General features: G+C 40.9%; 1 protein-coding gene across 3 annotated transcripts in view; it reads right to left on the minus strand.

Annotated features, from left to right (window-relative positions):
* LOC128341223 (uncharacterized) overlaps nt 1-25617 on the minus strand; it is a 118119-nt gene that overhangs the window by 35158 nt on the left and 57344 nt on the right. For all 3 annotated transcript variants that reach the window (XM_053287490.1, XM_053287480.1, XM_053287472.1), the window contains exons 8-10: nt 22209-22277; nt 19999-20208; nt 14913-15040 (exon numbers count right to left, since the gene is read on the minus strand). In XM_053287490.1, the coding sequence (XP_053143465.1) occupies nt 14913-15040; nt 19999-20208; nt 22209-22277 (407 nt within the window). The remainder of the gene's footprint in view (nt 1-14912; nt 15041-19998; nt 20209-22208; nt 22278-25617) is intronic.

Raw genomic sequence — 25617 nt, forward strand, 5'->3', positions numbered from 1 at the left:
CTTAATGGTGGGGGGGTGGGCTTTCTGATTCATCAGTGCACAAGGCTATAAATTTGTTCTTTAAAAGGGGAGTTTCTCACTGTTTCCCTTCGTCTTGCTGCTGTTACGACTGAACCACGCTTTAGCTGTTTCTCCTTTCTCCTCCTTGGCTGGTCACCATTGTCATTATCACGGGTTTCTTTGTTGTTCCTACTCTGTTTTTTCCCCCTTCGATGACATGATGCATTATGGGAAAAGGTGCCCAGGAAAGGGTTGTGTCCAGTGGCTGTGGAGCCTTGGCAAGGTGCTGCTAGCTGGTGGCCATCTTGGCTCCTCCCTCTTTAATGCTATCTAGTTTTTTGTAATTTTAATTTGCTTTTAAACTGGTTTTTGTTGTTAATTGTTTTGTTTTGTTTTAATTTTAATGTGAAACACCCTGAGCCACTTTTGGAAAGGAGGTAAATAAAAAAATAAAAAAATAAATATTTCAAAGCATTCTATGTTAAGGTCTATTACATCTTTCCTGTTTTTCCCCTTAACAGAATAAAAACAAATGAATGTATGCCTTACCGGATAGATAGAAACAGCTATCAGGCAAGATGCTCTCACTTATAGGAGTGTGCATGGAACCACTCCAGGCAGTTCAGATTCAATTCAGACTGAATTTGAACTGAACCGCTGGTCTGCGAACCATTTCATTAGAACTGGCAAGTGGTTTGGTTTGTGCACTTGAACAGGGTCAAACCGATTCGACCCAGTTTGGCATGCTTGTAAAGGGGAATTGGGTAAAGGTTGAAAAGGGTGGACGGGAGGTCACCTTATGCATGGCGGTGCCTCCCCTAGACCAACCGGTGTTCCTTCCCCTCAGCACAGGCTGACAGAGCCCTAGTATGGACCTCCATGCATGTATGGAGGCCTGAATTGGGTCCCTGATAGCAAATGAGAGTGGATTCATGGTGTCTCATTGAAAATCTCATTTGCTATCATAGAATCCACACTCAGAACACCTCAGAAACAACAGAACCCTGTACGCCATGGGTTAGCAACCCATGGGGGTGATTGGCACCCTATGTGCACTACACCACCACTCGCTCTGGGCCACACCAGCACCCCCCAAGTGCACTTATGGGGCTGCTGAAAGCTCCATTATGATTATACCTTATGAGGAAAAACCTTAAAGACACGTAAACTTCATCAATTCACCAAAAATCAGCCCTCTGCCCAAATCCTTTGAAAAAATTCAGGTAGCTTCCTTGCCCCTACCTGGCACTACCACCAACCCCACACTGCTCTAGGCCACCCCTTTGCCCCCGATGTGAAGCTATACATTTGCTGACACCTCCATGCTTCTTTATGGAGAAAAACCTTAAAGACGCGTAAACTTCAAAATTCACTTAAAAATCAGCCCTTTGCCCAATTCCTTTCAAATAATTCTGATAGCTTCCTTGCCCACCCCAGGAACTACCACCCACCACACTCCACTCTACGACACCCCTTTCCCCCCGACGTGAAGCTATACATTTGCTGCAATCCTAATTATTCTCTATGAGGAATTCAAAAATACTTTAACAATTCACCAATAATCAGAGGGGTGTCCAATTGCCTTGCGGTTTTGTGGGTGGTAGGCACCCCTGCCTGTCTACCACCCACCCCTCTTTTGTGCCCCTAGGTGCTCCACATTAGGGGATATGGACTGGTTTGGGTCCCATTATACTCAATGAGAAAAATAATTTAAAACATTTCAAATATTCATAAAAAAATCATAGGGGTGTCTTATTGCTTCAGGGTTTGCATGGTTGTTGGCACCCCTTGGTGCTCCACAATAAGCAATAATGGGCTGGTTGGATTCCCATTATATCCTATGAGAAAAAATAAAAATAATTTTCAAAAATTCATAAAAAATCGTACGAGTGTCCGATTGCTTTGGGGTTTGGATGACAGGTAGCCATGGGTGCCAGCTACCATCCTACCAATTTTTGGGTGTCCAAACCAGTCCAAACCAGTTCAAATTCGAACTGAACCAGGGGGTGGTTCGAACAAAACCAAAACCGAACCACCCCCTCCTGGTTTGAACCCGGTTCGAATCCGAACCGAACCGGGCGAACCGGTTTTGTGCACATCCCTAGTCAGGGCTGGAAGGGATATCAGCGGTCTTCTAGTCCAAGACCTTGCTCAGTGTGGGAATCTCTAGTAGCATCCCTGACATGTATGTCCAGTCCCTGTTTGAACATCTTTGTTGAATTCTATCTAATGGTATTTTATGTTTTGTTAATTAGAAGTTTGTCTCTGTGGGGATCCTGTAGATGGTGTGGGGTCAAGTCAGAAAGGAAAGGGAAAGAAAGGAGAAGTGGAAAAATGGAGTTGTTTCTGAATAAAGCTAAGTAAATTGCTTTGTGTTTGTAAGGGAGGCAGTTATAAAACAGTCCTCTGAGCTCTGTCTCCTCACTTTTTAGGGTCAGGTTGAGAGCAGTCTAGAGGCTTGCCTTCAGACTAACTCCTAGCACAGACCAACTAAGGACTTGCTCCTCTCATGCCAATATTCTGCAGCAACATGAGAGCCTTCCCCTACAGGGATCAGTATTATCGGGCAGCTGCCGAGGGTTCACTGTGTGTTTTTAAACCCTGAGACCACATCTCTGCCCATGCTCTTCATGTGGTGGTGGTGGATCGACTCTCTTAGGGCCCACTTAAGTAGGAGGGAACAGGACCAGTCCACTTAGGAAGTGAGGTGTGTTTGTTGCCTCAGGGGGATTAGCCACCTGTGCCAGACTGCCACCTCTGACAGCTTGTCTTACTGGTCACCCTATCAAAAAAAGAGAAATATTGTTGCCATTTCAGTTTTGAAGATCTTTTTAACTGTAAGTTTCCTATGGCAGATTTCACTTTTAAAAGAGAGAGAGAGTGTTGAAAGACAGTGTTGTCTGTTTGTCTGTGTCTGTGTTTTGTTTTACTGAAAAGATGTTCTGGAAATAACTAATGTGGGAAATTAAAAATATCTGCAGACCTTTCATAGAAAAGGTCATCATAACTTCTGGAGAATGAGAAGGCTGGCATACTTACAATATAATAAAAACCATGAATTTTGAAGTTGTTTTCATTTTTGGAGTGAACAAGCTGTAACTATTTTATTTGTCAGCTTTAGCTAGGCCCTCTTCTTTGAGTAGGTTCCGCATAATCTCACAATTTGCCATTGCCAATTTGCCTTATGAAGATAAGGGTGGGGGTGGGGGGGAATAATGTATGTGGTTCCCAATTCCTATACTAAGGGTGCAGAACTGAGACTAGAGCAGCTTTTAGTTTTTTTTAACATCAGAGAAAAATAATTGGGAACAGACTGACTTACCTTGTATAATATTTATCTACAGCAATTTAAACAAAGGATAAGAAAACTCTAAAGGGAAAGCATAGCAAGGGAGTCTGACAGTGATGCTATCACCAGATAGCAGTCTCTGAAGATGTTGGGGTTCAGTCCCTCATCATAGTTGTATCTCATTTTAATTCAACCTTCAATTAAAACTAAATATGGTGGCAGAGCACCATAACACTTGCCTTCTGTGGGACAACATGCACAAACCTTTTCAAAGGAAAAAGGCTCAATAAAAACATCACAGGAGATTTTGAGATGATTTATGAATTTGAAGATTTGTTTTCATATATGAATGCAATATAATATAGTATTCCTCCTCTTCATTGCAGGGATCATCTGTCTGAATGACCTCATTACAAGAAAAGAATGCAAAAAGAGGAAAACCATCAAGAGGAGATATGGACATATGCCTTTCTCAACAGAAAAAAATAATTGAGGTCAACCAGGTACATGATCTTTTCTCCCTTGCTGCTGGGTTTGTTTCTTGAAGAATAGTGCTCTTTCTTAACTCAGAAATATCTTTTAAATATGTTTTGTTAATTAGAAGGTTGTCCCTGTGTGGATCTTGTAGAGAGTGTGGGGCCTGCAGTCAGGAGGGGAAAGGAAAAAGAGAAAAATTGAGTAGTTTCTGAATAAAGCTTAGTTAAACAAACATAAGATGGTTTTGAGTTTATGAGGGAAGCAGCTATAAAACAATCTTCCGCAAAGGAGACTCCACCACTGTCAAATAGCCATCAAAGTTAGGAAATTCTTCCTAAAATCTAGGAATCCACTTCCTTGCCATTTCAACGCATTGATTCTAGTCCTGTCTAGGGATGTGCAAAATGATTCAGCCATGAATTGATTTGGGTCAAATCAGGTGTGATTTGATTATTCTACCCTGAATCGAATCACTCTAAAAATGGGGAGCCATATTTGGGGTAGAATAGAATCACTCTTAATTCAAACCAAATCAATTTGGGTGATTTGGGCACCATTTAGAGGCCCATTTTACTTGATTTGAACTGAACTGGCCAAACTGGTTCCGTGCACACCCCTAACATGGGGACACCTCGAAGGCATAGTTTGTGATTATGTCATCCGCCCCAATTCAAGATGATGGATGCATTAACATTTGAGGTGCAGGTGGGCTAACTTGTGAATTGCCTAACTGATTTGGACTAAATTTAGTCCAGTTATAGGGATAGTGAAAGGAAAGTAGGCAGATTTGTTCTTTCAAAAATGACTTGTTATAATTTTCACTATACTTTCAATTGTGCTCTACACCTATTTTCTTACATTTATTCAAAGTGTTTAGTCCCTCTATTTTCAATGGAACATAGTTTCAAGCAAGTGCACTTAAGTTCATGGCTCCCTATCAGTTTGGGCTTATAGATACATTTCAGTGCACAAATAGACTCTCCATGGAACCCTTGCCGCTGCTCACTTCAAAGCTATTAAATGGTGAGTGAAAGTCATTGAAATTTATTTACCACCCAGTATGGTGAAGTTCTGAGTGTTTCTTGTGAAATGATGTATTCCAAATTTGCTGTTAATTTGAACTCCTAGTGATCTTGTGTCACTACGCTGAACCAGATTATGTTATAAAAAGAATGCATTCAAAGTATGTTGGGACAGATGGTTATTCTCTAGTTCTGTGTTTAGAGACATAGAATGCTGTGTGTCTCAGTGGTATTTCTCAGTTCCCACTTTGACCTTCACTACCACCAACAGTGGTGGAGGTCCATCAGCACCTATTAGGCCTGAGCCTGTGTGAACAGAACATTGGACTGTTCTCCATTATATAAACAAGTTAGGTTTGTTGTTATTATTTTTATTACTGGCACTCAGAATGCAAAATGCCAAAGGCAACATACTAAAAATATAGGTACTATTACAGCAACACATCTGCGACTCCAACAGAGGTTAAATTAAAGTGCCTGGAGACGAATGCCAACTGTTTACTGTGCTTTTGCAAAAGAGAGATTTAATTTCCCTGCCAGACTGGCAACGGATGAGCTATATTGGGGAGTAAGAAATGAATGTTGTTGTAAGTCTCTTTCCAACACAGACCATCTGAACTATGTTAATAACTATGGTGATAAAACTATTATCCTCTCACTGATATAAAGCTGTCCTTTATGGGTGCATTTGGATTTGAATCAGCTTCTCTGGTTTTAATAAGCAGGTCTCCTTGGCAATCAGACTCAAGCTAATTACAACCTGTCCATCAATTTAACATCTGAATTAATTTGCAACTGGAAAGGGACCATGAGGCAGCAAGAGAATATCTACATCTACATCTACATCTGTGTATATATATATATATATATATATATATATATATATATATATATATATGCCATATATATATGCCATATATATATATATATATATATATATATATATATATATATATATATATCACACACACACACACACACACACACACACACACACACACACGACATATATATGGCATATATATGACATTATATATTCATATTCTCCTCATGGTCCCTTTCCATCTTTCCATATATATATTGGAATATCAACTCAGGAAAGTCACTGCAAAATGAGCTCATTAGCAAAGGAATCAGAAAAAAACAGCCAAGTGATATTGCAGCAAAAGCTCATTTAAGCCCAGACATTTTGTTCTCCACAGGTTTATCAGAAGCTGGGATTTCTTTTTCCTCTTAAGTGAGTTATGCTAATAGCAGAACAAAAAGCCCAATCTTCCCAATCTACTTTGTGGAGGAAATTCTCTGAATATTACAAATAAACTACAGTGCACAATATAGTAGCAGTTTCTTCTGAGACACAGCCTAATGCTGAGACACACATGCAAGTCAGTTCCACTGATTTCAGCGAAGTTGTACTGCACTTCATTGTGCAGTGAAATGTGCCATATTAACAGGGAGATTTGAAACTTAAGCACTCAGTATCATTCACCTAGTTGTGTGGGTTGTAAATAGAGATTTCAGTTGCTCATTTTTGATGCATTTTCATTTTTGATGCATTTTATGTTAACTATCTCAGGAATTTTCAGGTCATTAAAAAAAGTTAAACCTGACTTCCTCTTTCCCTTTCCAGTTGTATTTCCCTCTGGGAATTTTGGGTTTACATTTTATCATTTGAATATTTTTATCTGTATATATTAATTTGTATAAAAGAAAAATACAAACTATTTTTAAAAATGGCAGACAAATATTTACATATTTATATGGATTAATACTGTCCCCTCTCCCAAAGAGCTCTGGCAAGTTATAACATGATGCATTGGGAAACAGATGCAACCCATCTGACCACCGCATACAAAAGACTTCTTCCTAGAGTGCTTCTGATGTCATTCTGTTGACTTCTATAAACTTTTCATAGGGGTAAATTTTGCTTCCTGTGATTACAAATTGCTCATTCTCCTTGACATTGGCAAACAACTGCAGTATCGATGAGATCATTGTTTGCACTTGGGAGTTATTATTTAACTAAAATGTCATTTAGGTTTATATTATTATAAAACAAATGTGGGTCATCTAGCTGTGGCTGATCACAGCAAATGATCAGACTACAAATAAGAAGCCAGCTCTTAGCACACCCTACTTTTGAGTACAAGGGTGATTAAAATTCATTATGTTTTGGCCAAGAGTCATTAGCTTTTCTGAACTGGGAATACTGCCTGAAGAGACTGAAGTAGCAAAATTAGAGGACAAAATGTTTTCTGATCCCAATCTGGATAGGGCCTTACTATTTTTATGAAAGACTGAATGGCAAGCAAAGGTGTTACCACAGCACTGTGATGGAAGAACCTGCCACCAGAAAAACCTTTCTCTGAGAGCTGGGTAGTAGGGAGCAATATTGATGGATAATGGGGGCCAGTTCCCATATGACCTAGCCCAAGAATATGAGTTGAACACATATGAGGCATGTGCTAGACTGAGTATAAGAATTTACACATGTAGACTCCAGTTCACCTGTGTGTTTAAGCCAAGCATGAACAGGTCCAAAAAGTCAAACTTTAAAACAACAACATTTTCCTCACTCAGATGTATATACATGGAAAGACTTGACAACCTGGCAACATAATTGCCTTGGTTGGGTCCCCAGATATGACAGCCATTTTGGACAGCCACATCTGAGCATTGGAGGGACGTCTGTTGATGTGTCAACAAAAGAGCAATAAGTGGGTTCTTGCCCTGTGTTTGTCAAAAAGATACAGAATGTGAGAAATCTGTGGGTCATGGTCCTATGCCTGAGGATACCAGCATAAATGCAGTCCTTCTGATGGGCCTGGACAGAGTCATGACCAAGCTGTTGTCCCCAAAGGAGCACCTGCAAAAAGATGGCAAAGATACGTAAGGTAGGGCACCTTAAACCGAGCCCAAGAGACCCGGGATGCCTTGGCATGCCACTCTGAGTCGCAGCAGTGAGGAACAGAAGTGACCAAGCAGGGAAGTAAGGAGACAATCAATGGTTTCTGGTAGTGTTCCAGAGAAGTATGCATATGTGCATTGTTTGATTCAACCTTCAGAGAGTTGGAGAGAAGCAAAGTTATAGTATTGCTTGCTGTACTGGTGACATTATTATTATTATTCTGAAGCTACTGTGAGAAAAGGGAAAAGAAAGGCAATCTGAATATCAGTAAGGCAATCTGAGAAACTAGTTTACAGATATTTCAAACCCTCATGAAGCTTATGGGGCTAGGGGAAAAATAGCAAAGGACAGGAACTCCCATCTTTATACATGATATGGGTGTAACTAACAATACAAAAATACCACATCTCCATCTGTGTAAAAGATGTGCTAAAAGAATTATATCATTGTCTGGGAGGTTTGTAAGTAAATATCAGCAGTTTTACAGAAGTCAGAGGGTGAGGCAGAGTCCTGCCACAAGCCATTGATGGGCATGCAAACCCACAGTTTCAAAAGACTCAGACTTCCCACACTATATCATATGTTAGCCATCCTGCACACACCAGTGAATAACAGAGTGAGCAGCTGTGGAATTATGTTGTAGCAACGAAATCCATCTCCCCCAACCCTGCCCACAACTGTCTTCATAGGAACATAGGAAACTGCCATATACTGAGTCAGACCATTGGTCTATATAGCTCAGTATTGTCTACACAGAGTGGCAGTGGCTTCTCCAAGGTTGCAGCCTCAGGCAGGAATCTCTCTCAGCCCTATCTTGGAGAAGCCAGGGAGGGAACTTGGAACCTTCTGCTCTTCCCAGAGCAGCTTCATCCCCTGAGGGGAATATCTTGCAGTGCTCACACATCAAGTCTCCCATTCAGATGCAAGCAGGGCAGACCCTGCTTAGCTATGGGGACAAGTCATGCTTGCTACCACAAGACCAGCTCTCCTCCAAAATGCTCCTCCTCTTCAAAATGCTCCTCTGTGAATTCTGGTCCAGAATATTCTCCAAATGCTCTATGGATCCAGGAATATTTGACAACTTTTCAGGGGTGTTTGACATTGAGTATCGACATTTAACATCTATTGATTTTGCAGAAGCAGTAATTGTTTGACAATATTTGACGGTTCCCTTGCAGTAGGAGTCAATATTAGATGTTTGCTGACATTTGACAGCTAGTATTTAAGGGTATCTGACATGTAGCATTCATTATTTGACACAGTTTGACAGCTGACAGGCCACAGATATCAGCATCTGATAGCTGTCAAGTATTTACAGTCAAGTATAGTAAATGTTGTTACCTACATGCCCAGATACTTGCTTTCTGCAGCAGAGAATTTGGACTAGGCAACAGACCTAGTTGTCCCAAATATTTAGAAAGAGGAAGTTCCATGAGCCTTTGCATTACATTATATGTACATTATTGGCATCAGGCAGTTATTTATTTATTATTTCTCTATGTAAACTGCTTTGGAAACTTTTGTGGAAAAGCGGTATATAAATATTTGTTGTTGTTGTTGCAAAGAGGATCCTGATATACTCTTTTGCACTGGAGTATTATCGACTTGATCTGCCTTCTTCCTACCTTTATTGCTGATCCTTCTGGATGTATGGCCTGTCCCTTTCCAGGACATCTGTGGCCATGCCTTTCCCCTTATTTCCTGCTCTGTTCTTCTTCTCTTTACCAAGCCTAAGCACTTTGCTTCAGATGAAGCTGTTTGCCCCAAGTCTTGCTGTGGATAGTGGTTTGTGTCAGACTATGCCAGGTATATCTGGTGAACCTAACATTGCTCATAGCTGGGCAGAAGTAATGTTTGTCATCTTTGTCACAATTGCTGTGATCTGTTGCCCACAAGGAGAATCACGTGCAACCTCAGAAGTAAACACACAAACACCCCACTTTGCTGTGTTTTGGTGTTATTTGCATGCTAGTTATAAAGGAGCTACTCACTGGAACACTAAGAAAGATAAACATATGGCAAAACTCTAAAGCCTGTTTCTGGAAACCTACTTGGAGGGAACAGCTAATCCATTGTTCAGAGTCTGAAAAATATTATGAGTCTGGAGTGGGAAATGGATGTGGAGAGAGATCCAAGAAAAAAAGAAAAATTCAAGGATCAAAAATTCACAGTGGCTTTCCCAAACCAGGCACAGGAGCCCTACGGTGGAAAAGACAGTGTAGCATACACAAGGTGCGCATAAGGGGGTAGTCATATGGTGAGCTTCATTATCATCACCGGCTCTAAGAATAGTGAAATACCTGCCAATGTATAATTTTCCCCATAGTCTGATGGGCAGAACTCTTGGTTAGGGTCAAAGTGAACAACGTCACCAAGAAGAAACCCAGCAGCTGTTATGGTAACAAGGTTGTACAGCCATGGGATAGATGTAAACAGAAAAACAAATGAAGCTTTATTTATATCTGGCTTTGTAAATTAAAGGAAAGAAAGACAGGCATTTTCTTACTTTTAAAATTCTTGTTCAGCAACATTGCTCCCATTACGTAGAGCAAAGGAAACATTGCTTTTCAAAAATAGCAGGGAAATTCACAACCTCACTATTAAAATTTGCTTAGCCAGGCCCATCAGGCACCAAACATAGTTAGAAACATAGGAAGCTGCCTTCTACCGAGTCAGACTGGCAGCAACTCTTCAAGGTTACAGGCAGGAGTGTCTCTCAGCCCTATCTTGAGATACCAAGGAAGGAACCTGGAACCTCAGATGCTTTCCCCAGAGCAGCTCCATCCCCTAAGGAATTCCCCTTATCTTACAGTGCTCACACATAGTCTCCCATTCAAAGGCAAATCAGAACAGACCCTGCTTAGCAAAAGGGACAATTCATGCTTTTTACCACCAGACCAGCTCCCCCCGCCCCCCAGACAAGCTCTCCTTCTAGTTGCTACTTCAACAATGGGTTGCTGGTTCTGGGCAGGACCAGATGGCAATTCTCCCCTGATCCAGTTCACTGTATGGAGGAGAGCAAGAGTATGCCTGCCTTCCCTGCTCACCTAAGATGTCTGCCCTGCCTTCAACATTCCTGAATGGCTACACAGAGATGTCACATTTAAATATGAGCTTCATATGTAAATTCTAAAGCAGGTAGGTCAAAAACATGAGGTTGATTCCTGCATGATTTTACCCTAGAGGCATGGGATTTTACACACATTGAGGCTGCCTTCGGACATAACACGGAACTGCAACCCCCCCCTTTCTCCGCTCTCCTATCCACATTCACACAAAATGGAGAGTTACCTCTCTGCAGTCTTGCTGATTGCAGTTCCCCCTCCTCTGTGTGAGCCAGGGGGCTCTGTGAGCCCCCTGGCTGTGTGAACTTCCTTCATTCATGAAGGACAGCCTGTACAGTCAATAGGAGCTGGAGCGAGGGAGGACTTCCTCCCTCAACTCTGGTTTCAGAGGGGTAAAATTACAGTGCCAGCATTCAGATGCAACACTGGCACTGCGTAACCAGAGTTGGAGGTGGCAAAACTCCATTTTGAACTGATGGCTCAGTTTGGAGTTCACTGAGGGAAACCATGGGTCCATTTTTACCTCCAGTTGCCCTCATTTGGACATAGGGCTATGGAAAGCGGAGGTGAAGGGACCTCCAGTTTCAGGTTACATCTGAATTTGGCCTACATTTGCTCCTTTGGATACCACCTGCACATCAGCCCCATAATTTCAGCATAGTGCAAAATATCCTGAGGCATGTGGTAATGTGTACCCTCATTTCATGCAGGGCACTAGTGAGAACTGTTGGTCTTCGTGTGCCATCTATGAAAAGAAATATGACACTGAATGCATCCAACACTCTCCTGTAGATTCACACTGTAGGAGAAGACTGAGAGCAATAAGCTGACTGACTTTCATAAAAGTATGTTTACCACTGAGCCTCCCATTGAAGAACCCGTGCTTACATTCCAAGGAATCACAGGGTCCCTAGAATACAGTTTGTAAACCAGTGCACTAAATAGAATACAGTGCCCTAAATAGTTAGATTTTGGTCAGAACTGGATCTTACAGCAACAGAGTCTTGGTGCCAAAAATGGCATCCCTTGTGTTCAGTTCTCTCAGTCCCTTGTAATGTCTAGTGAAACTTTGTGTGCAATATTGATTTATTTTATTCATCAGATTGGATCTCTGGAAGCTTTCACAGCTGACAAACATTGGTAAATCCTGGGGTTTACAAAGTAAGAAGGCTGATACTGAGTTTCGTCTAGTAGAAGAAGGTAAATATTTAGTCCTGGCTATTTTTATCTAAGCTGTACTTGGACAAATGCCAGAATAAAGCATCAAAGCAGGACAAGACCCAAAAGGAACATTGTGAACTCAAACCCCTTCCCACAAATTTCTCTCTCTCCTTTGACTCAACAGTTTTGTACACAGTACCCAACACATTGCATATGAGAAGAGGGAATTGAATAGGAACTGACAGGCATAGCTGGAACTGGTAATTGATCTTCTCTTGTTCTGACCAAAGACAAAAGTAAGGTCTGGAAACCCTTCATAATATAGAATGTACCTTTCCAGAGATACACTCATATGCCCAAGGAATGGTGATAGAGTAAAGGATCCTGTGCTTATTATCTAGGGCATCAGTGTGTGTTCTAGGCAGGACAAAGGGAGAAGGGAGAAATAATCATTCACTCTCTCCTTTGTTGCAGAGGAATTACTTATCCTCTATAAGTAATTGAACAAGAAGCCAACTTTAACTGAGAAATTTAGTTTCAGATTCTAGATGGTGGAGCTTGGTGACAGTTGATCCTCAAAATGAGAGCTGTTATGTGGAGTCCCTCAGGGCTCCATTCTGTCACCAATGCTTTTTAATATCGACATGAAACCGCTGGGTGAGGTCATCAGGAGATTTGGTGCTGGGTGTTATCAGTATGCTGACGACACTCAAATCTACTTCTCCTTTTCATCTGCATCATCAGGAAATGGTGTTCATTCCCTAAATGCATGCCAATAGGCAGTAATGGGCTGGATGAGGGATAACAAATTGAAGCTGAATCCAAGCAAGATGGAGGTGCTCATTTTAGGGGCTCAGAATCTGAGGGGTGAGTTAGATCTCCCTGTGCTGGATGGGGTTACACTCCCCCAGAAGGAGCAGGTACGCAGCTTGGGAGTATTACTGGACCCAGGCCTCACCCTGGTATCTCAGGTGGAGGCCATGGCCAGGAGTGCTTTCTGTCAGCTTCGGCTGATTTGACAGCTGATGCGCTCTACGTGGGGCTGCCTTTGTATGTAGTTCAGAAACTTCAGTTAGTTCAAAACGCAGCAGCCAGACTGGCCTCCAGGGCAACTTGGAGAGACCATATTATGCCTGTTTTGAAACAGTTGCACTGGCTGCTGATATGTTTCTGGGCAAAATACAAATTACTGGTTATTACCTTTAAAGCCCTGAACAGCTTAGGTCCAGGTACCTTAGAGAGTGCCTTCTTCTGCATGATCCCCACCGCACATTAAGGTCATCTGAGGAGGACCATCTCAAGTTGCCACTGGTATGTCTGGTGGCGACTCAGAGGCGGGCCTTCTCTGTAGCCGCTCCTGGACTGTGGAATACGCTCCCTGCAGAAACATGTAATTTGAACTCTGTATTGGTTTTTAAGATTGCCCTTCAGACCTATCTGTTTGACATGGCCTTCCAGGGTTTTTAAATTGTTATAAAGCCTTTTTAATGTACCTGTTTTTCAGGATATTAAACTGTTTTATTGTTTAATTGTTTTATGGTATTTTATATTTTTAATTGTTGATTGATTTTAACTGTCTTTGTTTTATTTGTAAACCACCCTGAGCCAATTTTGGAAGGGCGGTATAAAAATTAAATGAATGAATGAATGAATGAATGAATAAATAAATAATACTGATAATATCCAACATCCAGACTATCAAAGCACATGTGGGGGTGGGGCAACCTCCATCAATCCCCTCTGTAGCAGGGACCCTCAGGGATATATATTCAGGAGACACAGTCAGCTACAGAGGGAAGGGGAGATTGACTGAAATTGCTCCTCCCCCAGAGCATGTGTACAGCATTGCTGGACACACACTTTGTTAGGCTGGATGTCGGCCACTATATTGGATATTCTCTTTCAGGACAAAGGATTGAACTCGTTCTGTGGAGAGACCTCCAAGCATAAAAGCAGCTTAGCATGTATGACTTGGTGCTCTTTTTTCTCCTCTATGCAAAAAGGCACAAATCAAGGGAACAGTGACAATTCCTAATATTGATTTAAAGAAAAATGCCTCCACATACCATGTCAACAAAAAATAGACCCAGGCTGCTTTTAGCTGATGCTATGTTGTATTCCTCCCACTCTGAGTAGAGGCATCTGCTATGAAGAGATAAAATAGACCTATCATGGGCATATAAAGCTGCCCTTAGATTCTGTTATACTAATTACATCACATATCTCCAGCACAGCATCCCTCCAGTGGCCGTTGCTGGTGTCTGTCTTATGTTTCTTTTTTAGATTGTGAGCCCTTGGGGGACAGAGAGCCATTTTATTTATTTATTTATTTGTAAATTGCTTTGGGAACTTTTGTTGACAAATGGTATATAAATATTTGTTCTATCCATCGTATTCTTATTCATTCAGCAACTACATTCCAATATCTAAAACTGTCTAGGACAAGTGCAGAACTCTGGATATTTTTATGGTTTCATTCACATATCTAAGTGTGGATTTTGTCAAACAGCACATTAGCACTTTCAATGAAATACACACTTGGATGCACATTTGGATGCACATCTGAGTGCACATTCCATTAAAAGCAAAGCAATGTAGACAGCACCGCATGTGCATCAAAACGTGCATCTAAGTGCTATTTACACTGTGTTACTTTCAAGGGAATGTATACCTGCATGCATATCTCATTCCATGAGAGCAGCCACAGTGATATGTGGTTCAAGTGGAGAAAGGTAAGAAAGAAATTAGCCCTGACTGACAGCCACTGACACTGATCTGCTTTATTTAGGCAATGCAAGAGCTCATATCTTATGTTTCTAACTATAATAGAAAAGAGAAAGCTTTTTAAAAAGAGAGAAAAAGAGAAGACCTGTTTAGAAAAATGAGAGAATATCCCGGGGGGAGGCCATACTTTTCAAATACATATCCTTTTGCTATGCTGCAGTTTTAGCTGACAGTGTCCCTTTACACTAGCTCACTGTGGTACCTACAACGGCTTCCTCTTTGTGAAAACAGCTCTTGGCAGGCGTTCGCGTTCCCTCTCCTCTTGCCCAGTGACGATAGCTTCTGCTGCCTTTTCATTGGCCTGCCTGTCATCACCAGTGTCTGTCGGCTTTTCCTGTGGAAATAAAAAGATATGGGCAGAAGAGTAGACATATTTGGTAATGTTTTGCTTCAGAGTTTCCTGTTCCCAAGGGTTTTGCTGCAGCTGCAAAATGTTAAAATAAAGCTGGAGAAAGGAGAAGAAGAGAGGGAAGATGCTGGAACTAATTCCAGACAGATCTTAATGCTTACAAATGTGTCAAAGTGACCCAGATCAAGAAAGGCAGAATATGATTAAGATTCATTAATTAACTGCAAGGGATGGTCTGATGATGTTCCTATTTCAGGGTGGCTAATTTTCCAAACATGCCCTAGCCCCCACAGTCCCATCATCCTCTGTACCTCCCATGTTTCAATTAAAAAGAGAGAGAAAACTGCAACATTAGGAAAGTATTTAAGCAGCTTATATGGGAAACAGTCTGTTCATAAAACACAATGGCCTTATTTGTCAGGGAAACTTCATGACTGGTTACTACAGTCTAGTATACGAAACAATCAAAGCCCCATTTCCCAGACAGAGCTGATCAGCATAATTGATCACATACTATTATTATTTGTTTGACTGAGCAAGGTTATACTGAAGCAAGCACATTCAGAGAACAGTCCTTTGCCTGCAGATCTAATTGAGCTTCATATAATTAGTTAGTTCACCAAAGTCATCCAGCAGTTCCATAGCCTGTTAATTGATCTGGGAGGGCAAGGACCAGGGCCAATTGCAGCTAACTTAAAGGATCAGATTGTCTTTGCTATCTAGATGGACTACAAAAGACTAGGCCAGGAATATTTGCAACAACAACCTTCAGAAACATAGTCAAGAACATTAACCAACTAGTTACCATGTCTTCTGTACAGAGGAAACCTAGGAGATGGCTGGAAGCTATAGCATCAACAAGGGAGGTGAGAAATTAGAGTATTCCAGTGGCTTAGTCATGTCATTTTCCTCTGTCCACATCTCCACTGAATCTGGACATCAGAACTTCTGAAATAAATGCTAGTCCTATGCCAGAACAAACGGTATATTTTCAAAATGGAAGAAAGCTGAATTGCAGGAATTTGTCTACTCTCCAGCACTTATCTTTTATTTCTGCAGGAAATACATTTTAAGTGTGCTTGATGTTCTCAAAGTGGCCAACAGGAAGGAAAAGAATTATACAGGCACCTTCTGTATTTTTAGAAATTCAACCAATTTAGGAATATTCTTCTGAACTTGTCATTTAGCACGATCATTAAACAGTACTGGCAGCATCCCTATTAAATATGAGAGGTATATGCAAATTAAAGAATGAAACAATTCTTGTATATTGCACATCATTAAGCTATCTGTATCTTTCTAGTGTGTATATATGATTAATAAAACCGTAAGAGCCAAACCAGAGGTGACAGAAACAGCCATGTTTGCACTTTGTGTTGGAAGTGAAGGACTCTGCACTGGCTCATACCTCAGTGACAGAGGGGGGCAGATTAGTGAGTCAGAGGGCTAGAAAGGTCAAGACATTGGTCATCCCTTCTCTACTGCTCTGACACTATCCCTTTGATATGTAGATTGCTACTCTCAGGGACATCCTTCCTTCCTGCCGCTTCCTCAGTTCCTCTTCCCTTTCTTCTCCCTTGCAACACACACGCTCCTCTCTCCTTGCACCATGTATGCAGAGATGCAGAAACCATCCCTCTGCATCCAGGTAGCTAGCTAGATTAGATATCCTATCTCTCCACTTTCCTATCTAGAATGGAGTTCCCCAATAAAGACTCCTTATATTGATTTGGAACTATGAACTGGCTCCAAGTTTCTTTGCTCTTAGCATACACACATGCCTGGGCAGACTCCGCTGTGTTTTGCCTCTGTGCACCCTGCTGTAATAGAAGGGTATCTCTTACCATAGAGAATTCCCAACACTTTGCATGTCTGCTCTGTTCACATATAAGGGGTGGGTGGGGATCTGGTTTTAAGGGCATGCACTGAGGGAAGCTAAACCTCCTCCCTTCTTTTTTGTACTTCCCCAAGTTGCCTGGCTCAAGCCCTGTTCAGCACGGTTAGTTCCTGAGTTATAATAATATATAAAGTGCTGCTTGCTTTTTATTTTGGTTAACAGCTTTCTTCTCCATATTCTTTCTTTCTTTTGTGGGTTATCAGCAACATAAAACTTTCTGTCCAGAAAGCATTTTGCAAGGACATTCTAGTATGAACATTCAGCATTCAGAAATATGAGAAGATCTCTGTGGTGCCAAGAATCTCTCTCATTCCCTCAGGTTTTTTGAAAGAACTGCCACTGGGTTTTGAGAAATAGCAGGAAAAATACTATTTAGGTGAGATAATTTCTGTCTCACCAAAAAGTAATTATCTTCTAACATCAAAAGTAGTCATCAGAACTCCATGCTGTCTTCATTGCTAAGGACAGCTCATGTGGCTTAATTTCCTCCGCCTGATGTTGCAAATTCTTCTTCAACCCAAACCCAATTTTGCAAAATTTTGCAAAAATAAACTTAATCTTATGGTGACTTCTCTGGAATGTTAGTCTTTCATCTCTAGGAATGTTTGACAATGGAGGATCTTTCTCTTTCCATAGGGTGGTCCTTCAGATGTTTTCCAGGCTTACAGTACCATTGTTCTTCTCATTATCTTTACTTTTAGCAGTGTTTGACAATTGTATCATTTTTACAAGTGTATTTGTGGTACTGCTGTAGGTCTCAGTCTTTCTATGCCATTTTATAGCCATATGGAAGTCAATGCTGATGCAGAGAGGGGAAATTTCCTGATAGTGGATTGGATGACTGGGTAAGGAAGTATATACAGAGAGATGTTGAGTAGCATATGAAAGGGATTTGTTTGCAAGTTTGGGGTGTTAGTTTTTTCTAATCTAGATGTGTGCTGTACACATGCACACACAAAAACCCTTATGGAAGGTTAGGGAAGGATCAGTAGGAGGTAGGGATGTGCTAACCGGTTCTAGATAGAACTGGTTCAAGACAGAACCACCCCAGTTTGATGGGTCTAGGTAGAGCCTGAACTTTAAAATAAAAATTAGAGCTGGTTCTAGGTCGAACCAGACCGAGCCCAGTTCCAATAGAACCAGCTCTAACTGGCTCGAGTGGTTTGAGCCTCCATTTTGTGTAAGAAAGACTCATCCATTTTGTGACACTTGTGTCACTTAGAGCAATTGGCTGTGCTGCAGATCCCGATTGTTCAGATGTCTTGCCCTTTGAGTGGCTTTGAAAGTGTGTCACTCAGGGACACCTGTCACACCATTGGCCAGTGGGAGGGAGAAGGGGGGTGCTCCAAGGAGGATTATTTAAGGAATAGTTAAAGACCACCTGGTGGCATGGAACCTCTCTTTGTCTCTGCTGTTTGTGTCTGCTGCTGCTCTGCCTGCTGCTTGAGAGAGACTGAGGAGCTACCATTATTGCTATTGCTGCTGCTGCTGCTGCTGCGGTTGCCTTGCCTTGCAGTCTGGACTGGCAGTCTCCAGAGAGAGGTTTGACTGACTCCTGCTTTCCCACCCCCACTCCATCTATTTTTATGTTTTACAGTATGTAAGTGTTTTCCTGGCTGGCTGTAGTGTGCTTAAATTATTGTGTGTGTGTGTAGTGAGTGAGTGAGTGAGTGCATGGTGGGGCCCTAATACTCCCTCCTGTTTGTTGCCCAGCCAGTTAGCCCAGCTTCAGGCCTCTGGCCCATTTTTTCTATATAATGAATCCCTAACTAGAATCTATATGTCATTAGAGAATCAAACACATATGGATTCTCTGATGTCAAGTGTCAGATTATCTGAGGGCACATAGATTCTACATAGGGATTCATTATGTAGAATCTATGTGACAACAAAGAATTTAATTCCCAATATTTCCTGTGGGAGAAATAATAAAACTAAAAAAAATCTTTTAAAAATCATTAAAAATTGCCCCCTTGACTGATTGCTTTGGAACTTGGGTGGTAGTTTACACCTTTGGGGGCCTACCACACACCCCACTTTGGCACCACTGGGTGCTACCTACAGGGAATAATGGGCCCATTATTATTTGAGCCCCATTATTCCCTATGGAGAACTTTTTAGAACAGGTTCTAGGGGGCTCTAATTTGAACCAAACAATGGGCTAGTTTGAGTTCCATTTGAACCAAACAATGGGCTAGTAGAACCAGTTTGAGTTCAGTTCTAATTAGAACTGAACCACAAAAACTGGTTTTGTGCACATCCCTAGTAGAGGATTGGTCTTGCATGACTGGGAGATTCATGCGAGGTAATTCTAAATGGAAGGTACTCTGATTCTATGAGAGAAGATAAATACATGCATAAGGCTCAGATCATTATACAAATGGCTGGTTTAGATAACACTTGGTCAACTGGCTGGTCCCATGCAATAAGGATGTGCGTGTGCTATGAGTACACACATCCCACCCCTGCCCCCCCTTCTGCTTGGCACCCAGTGTGCATTCCCCTAATCATATGGAGGGTGTATATCTGAACTGCTGCTCTACACACACGGCAAAAACTTGTTTAAACTAGTAATATGAGAGAGGGCTTTTGTTTGGAAGTGATCAAGGAAAGTCTCCTCAATCCACCGGAGGAGAGGAAGGACACGTATCTCATGGAACATATGTGTCCTTATTGTGTGTGGCTGGGCCGGTGGACAAAGTATCATCTGAAATGGTCCCATGTCTAATTAAAAGGGGATTAAATCCAGATAAAAGTGAGCATTTTAAGGTTTTGTTAATGTAAGAGAAGAGTCAAGCATGTGAATTAAAGGTTTTTAATCTTGGCTGGCTCCATGCCCCCACTAAATATTAGAACTGAGTACATCAGATGTGACATCAAACTTGGAATGACACATGCAATAGCTGTGTAAATTGGGATATTTTATTTGACCTTTATGTTTTTATGTCACAGGTGGCAGTTACAGAATAATAAAAGATACTTGAAGTTTTAAACTACATTTATTCTCAGGTGTGGATTTGCTTTATCATCCTTTCAATATACTTACTGCACTTGACTGACACTCATTTTTACATCCTTCTAAGGCATCAGGTATGAGCGTAACTAGCTGGCCATGATGTGATTTTGTTCTTTCAGTAGAAGCTTCATGACATACCAAGGAATCTGGTTTTCTTTGATGTAGCATATATTTGTCCATTTGGTCGACGGAAACAAATGCATGTTTATTCTTCTTAGTAATAGAATGATTTTTACTTTGCTGCACAGAAAACAAAGAACAAAATTTAAAAAAACATTAGCATTGGAACCAATGCAATGCAAGCACATTTTCAGATTAAATCAATGTATATAGTTTAAAAATAACAATCTTGAGATAAGTTGTTTATATCACTTTAACATGCAATTCCCATTGGTATGAGTGGCAGCCTCACATGTATGCCAACCACTGAGAGGATACACTGGTTTGAGTTACACAAGACCTATATAACTTGAAGTCAACCAAACTAAACTTAGTCCACCAGCCATGCTTATGTCCCACCAATGATTCAAACATCCTGTTTCTATTACCAGTCTGAATGCCTATGTGCCAGAGCATGAGCGGAGGGCAATATCCAGCTTCTTGGGTGATGGTGATAACCGGCTCTTTGAACTTCAGTGCTCCCAAGATTTGGTCCTGAACAAAGGTCTGTGGACCACTGACAAAGAAATGAGTTGAGAGATCTAGCAGGTTCTATTTGTTGGAAGATACCACTAGACCTGGCTAACTGCCATATATTCCAATTACCCAATCTTCTGAAAGAAAGAATCGCTGCAACTAATGGAGAGAAGATAATCTCTAATATATTTTCCCACAAGTACATACTGCAAGGGGACATCAACTGATGAAATATTCCAATGTAATAAGTCATCATGTGTCAATAGTTTGAGAGACATTTTCTAGAATAGAAAATTAGACAAAGAGACCTATAACAAAAATCCAACCTAACAAGTGAATCTGCCATTGGCTAAATTAGAGTTCCTTGCTTTGGGGTTGCACAGTGAGCAGTATCAGTATAACACTAAGAGGCTGTTCTCAAGAGCAGCCAAGCCAGGGATCCACATGAATCCCAGTTGTGCCATGGTGCCAAACCCAGCACTGAAGCTCTTAGTCTGGGTTAATGGTGTAAGTGCACTGGAACTATGTGTCAGAGCAGGCTGCTTGCAACCTGTGCTTATACAGAGACAAGTGTCTAGAGTGCCCGTCTCCCAGGGGAATCCTTCAATGCATAGTGCTTGTCACATTGTGAGATTCCCCCAGCCTCTAGATTGCCCCACAGGTTGCTGCTGTGACAATCATGTGCACAGTGGTGTGGTATGGCTGGGGCAATTCAGATAGTCTGTGGGGAAGGTAGGGTTAACCCTGCCTTCCCCACACGATCGCGTGAAAGGGCCCTAAGTCTCTATGCTGACCTTTGAAACCCCATTCTTTTCATGGTGGTTCTAGCATTGTTAATGCAGATCCAAACTGCAGAGAACAGCAGGGAAGAGAACATCTCAATGAGACATTTTTTATACCAGCTCTGGACATCCAAGTCTCATGTACAATTCATGCAACTTGTTGAATCGTGTTTATTGACAAGTTTCATTCAGTTTATATACCACCCTTCCTAAAGTGGCTCAGGGTGGTTTACACCAATACCTTTTAGTGTAATACTTCTGTTTCAGGGACATGCAAGCTATTTATATATGTGGCAGGAACTCTTGGGGCCTCTGAAATGAGCCCAAATACTCTGCTTTTGGAAGAGAAGAACAAGCATGGGGTCTCCTTGTGCTGGATTGTATTGTAGAAAAATAATAATTTGGAAATGATTGAATAGTAAATCCAGCCTAGATATGCTTATAATTGAATCAAATGTGCAGACAAGGAGGCTTAGAAAAGGTTTGTTGGTATAGAAACAGAAGAAGAGGGAATTGTTTATTTCAGAGAAACAATGTGACAAATAGTGCTCTGTGTTATTACAGAGGGTAAAGTTTGTGCAAATTCATTTTTTGATAAAACATTAAAATCATAATGCAATTTTGAGCTTTTAGGACACAAAAGAATTCTTCATCATTTGGGCATGACATAATGGTTGGTTCTGAGGGTCATTTTAATTCAGGAGGCCCAATTTCCAGCACATGCTCCGTAAGATCAAATGTATTTAACAAGTTGCAGTGGAATTAAGTCATGACTCTTCTAATAAGTGAGAACGATTCATTTCAGGATTGCTCATAATTTACCTTTGTACCCAAGCCACAAGAAATGCCATGCGAATGCTCTTCTGGAGATTTAGTTATATTTGGTTGCTGCTAAAAACAAAGAAGGTGGAGGTAGACAAACATGTTTGCAATGACTTAAACATTTGCAAAAAGATTAAGGTTCTGAATCTTAAAGCATTTCAACAACGTGTTTGAAACTGGAAAAAAAATCCTTAGATGGCAATATAATAATAAATCAATCAAATTTAGCAACATTTCCCACCAGAAAGTAGCTTGTGCAGATGGTCCATCATGGTAGCATCCATATAAGCCACTCCTGCATCTAAAATTAAAACACTGAAAGAGTTTGTATCACTTACTCCTGAAATCCTATTTCTATTTGTGTGCTTTACAGAGTATCATGAGCAAAACAGAACAACCTTTGCCCTTTACAGCAAAGGACACAACAGAAGCAGGGGAAATGGGGAAAAGCCAAATGTCAAAAGAAATATATGTGAGCACTTGCATATGCAGACCCCATTCACACTACATTGCATCTTCTTCCCATGCTGCCCTGGTAGGTTTCTGCATACAGGACCCATGTGAGCAAAGCCAATGGTCTGCTTCTTCCCCACCAAATCACTGAAAGAACAGGAAGAAGAGAGACTGCTGGTTGGGAAGGAACCCAGCCCTTGACATTGTTCCGGTGGATCCTGTATCTGAACACTTACCAGAGCAGCAAGGAAGAGTGATTCAAACCACTGGAGGAGATCTTAAACTATTTTTTTAAAGGAATCAGACATGACACAACATCAGATCTGAAAATCAAGAGCTAATGTCTGTTTCAATGGAAACAGACTGAAAAACTTGTGTATTTATTACACATTATATTTTGGAGAGAGGCTTGGAATGCATTCAGCTGCTTCGCTTTTATCAGACAAAGGCAACCTTTGTTTCCTTTCCAACCCTTTTCTCCTATCCTTAATCCACCCACAAATATACACCTTCATAGCACTGAAGGGTTCCAGTTCTTTTTTGCTTTTGCCTTTATGTTTGTTGTCGTTACTCTGCTGCACCTGTGTGCATGTGTGTTTTTAAAGAAAGGAAGTAGAACTATTTCTGGGACAGCTGTATGGACTCAGAGGATTCCAGTCATGGAATCGTCCCTAAAATGGGACAGAAATAGTTCCCTTCAAATAAACTGTGTAACTAAACACAAATGTTTGTTTCATGAAGGCCCACCACTTTTCAAGGTGGACAGTACCACACCCATACACAATGGATTTCCTCCTGTGAGTTCCATTTCCAGTGAAGATAACCCTCCCATGAAAGCAAACCTTGTTAATAGCTGACTTGAGGACACATAACCTATGAATCATCAAAATGAATCACAATGGGGTAAGTTTCCATTTCTTGTAGTTTATAACACTGAGAAATCTGCTTAAGGTGGTTGAAAATTCCACTGACCATCCATTAATGTTGAGAGAGCGGGACTTGCCTCCGGCAGAATTTGGGTTCAAGTCCCCCTTGGCTCGCTAGGCAAGCCATTAGCCATGTGCACAAAAGGTTCTCTCAGCCACTTCTTCATACTTGCAAACTTGAAGTAGGAATGGCCTACATCACAGGGCTTATTGTAAGGGTAAGCACAATGACTGGAAAAATATGAATAAGTATGGAATCTAGAATGTTGTGTTCCTCTCTTTAAAATAAAATAAAAAATTGGCCATCAAGTGTCTTTCTTTAAAAGACAGATGATAATGGAGGCTTTTAAAAATCCCATGTATGTATGTCCTGTCTCCTCTGAATGCATTTATTCCTTTGAGTTTGAGGAAGAAAGGAATCATCATTGCTGTTTTAAAAAGAATAATATTGGGACGTTTGTGTTCATTTCAAGCTTATCTGGGCTTTTTACTATCTCCTTGAATTGTCAATATGCAGTTGAGATACCCTAGTAGCCAAATTACTCTTGATGCAGTTTTATGTGACAGAGGAGTATTCTTCAAGAGAGGAAAGAATATATTGTGGATGTTATAAAAAGCAATCACAGCTGACCTGTGCTGATTTAAATGTCAGAAAAACTTTAAGTAGACAACTTGTTCATCTCAGCTTAATTCTGTGAGAATATCACCAGGGAATATCACTACAATTCCTGTAGCCTTCCGACTTGGTAATGACCGGAGTGCTGATCTAACTTCATCTTCTTGTACTAGAGGTACTCGCAATTAATTATCTTCTAGAGTATCTTGGATGTTGACATCCCTACTGTACAGATTTTCAGTATACTCCTCCCACCTCCGTTTGAGCTTCGCTGAATCAGTTACTATCTGTCCTTTGGCAAACGTCAACATACCAATTTGAGGTTGGAACTGCCTTCTGAATTCAGAGATCTTTTGGAAAACTTCCCTTGTTTTTCCATGTTTATTTCCATACTCAAGGTCTTTACAGATGTCATTGTAGTACTGTTCCTTGTCTCTTCTAACAGCTTTCTGAAATTCCCTATTAATTTTCTTCCTGAAGTCTTTATCTTTCTTGACTTTGGCTTCTCTCCTCTTCTTGGCAATTTCCACCGTCTGTTCTGACATCCATTTTGCTTTCTTCTGTTTCTTGGTCTTTGGCAGTATCTTTTCACATTTGTCCTGAACAACTTCTTTGATTTCATTCTACAGTTCCTCTGGTTCCCTATCAATGAGGTTCAGAACTTCAAAGTGGTTCCTGATGTTCTCCTTGAAAATGGTGGGTACATTCTCAATATCATATCTTGGAAATTGGATAGCTTTGTTTTTCCACTTTAGCTTGTCTTGGAACTTGCACACAAGCAGTTCATGATCTGTTCTGCAATCGGCCCCCGGCCACGTCTTTGGTGTTATAACAGAGCTTTTACACCACTTTGCACCAATAATGTAATCAATTTGATTTCTGTGTACTCCTTCTGGTGATATCCATGTGTATAGGTGCTGCTTTGGTTGTTTAGAGAATGTGTTAGCAATGAAGAGATCACTGGATTAGCAGAAACTAATGAATCATTCTCCTGCTTCATTTCTGTTTCCTAGGCCATACATCCCAATACATTGTGTTTTCCTTCTTACCATTTCCAACTTTGGCATTCCAGTCTCCATCCACAAGTATCACATCTTGCTTGCATGTTCTGTCAATTTCAGACTGAACTTGAGCATAAAACTCATCAACTTCCCCTTCTTCTGCATCAGCCATTGAGGCATTGACTTCAAAAACTGTCATGTTAATGGGTTGTCCATGAAATCAGATTGATATTAGTCGGTCACTGACTGCATTGTACCCAAGTAGTGTCATTGCTACATCCTTCCTATGAAAGCAACACTATTCCTTCTTTGTTTTTCATGTCCTGAGTAGTAAAAGGTATGATTTCCTGACTGAAAGTGTCCAATTCCAGTCCATTTTAATGTGCTGATGCCCAAGATGTTAATCTGTAGTT

The sequence above is a fragment of the Hemicordylus capensis genome, chromosome 1, assembly GCF_027244095.1.
Source record: "Hemicordylus capensis ecotype Gifberg chromosome 1, rHemCap1.1.pri, whole genome shotgun sequence".
In the NCBI taxonomy this organism is placed as follows: domain Eukaryota; kingdom Metazoa; phylum Chordata; class Lepidosauria; order Squamata; family Cordylidae; genus Hemicordylus; species Hemicordylus capensis.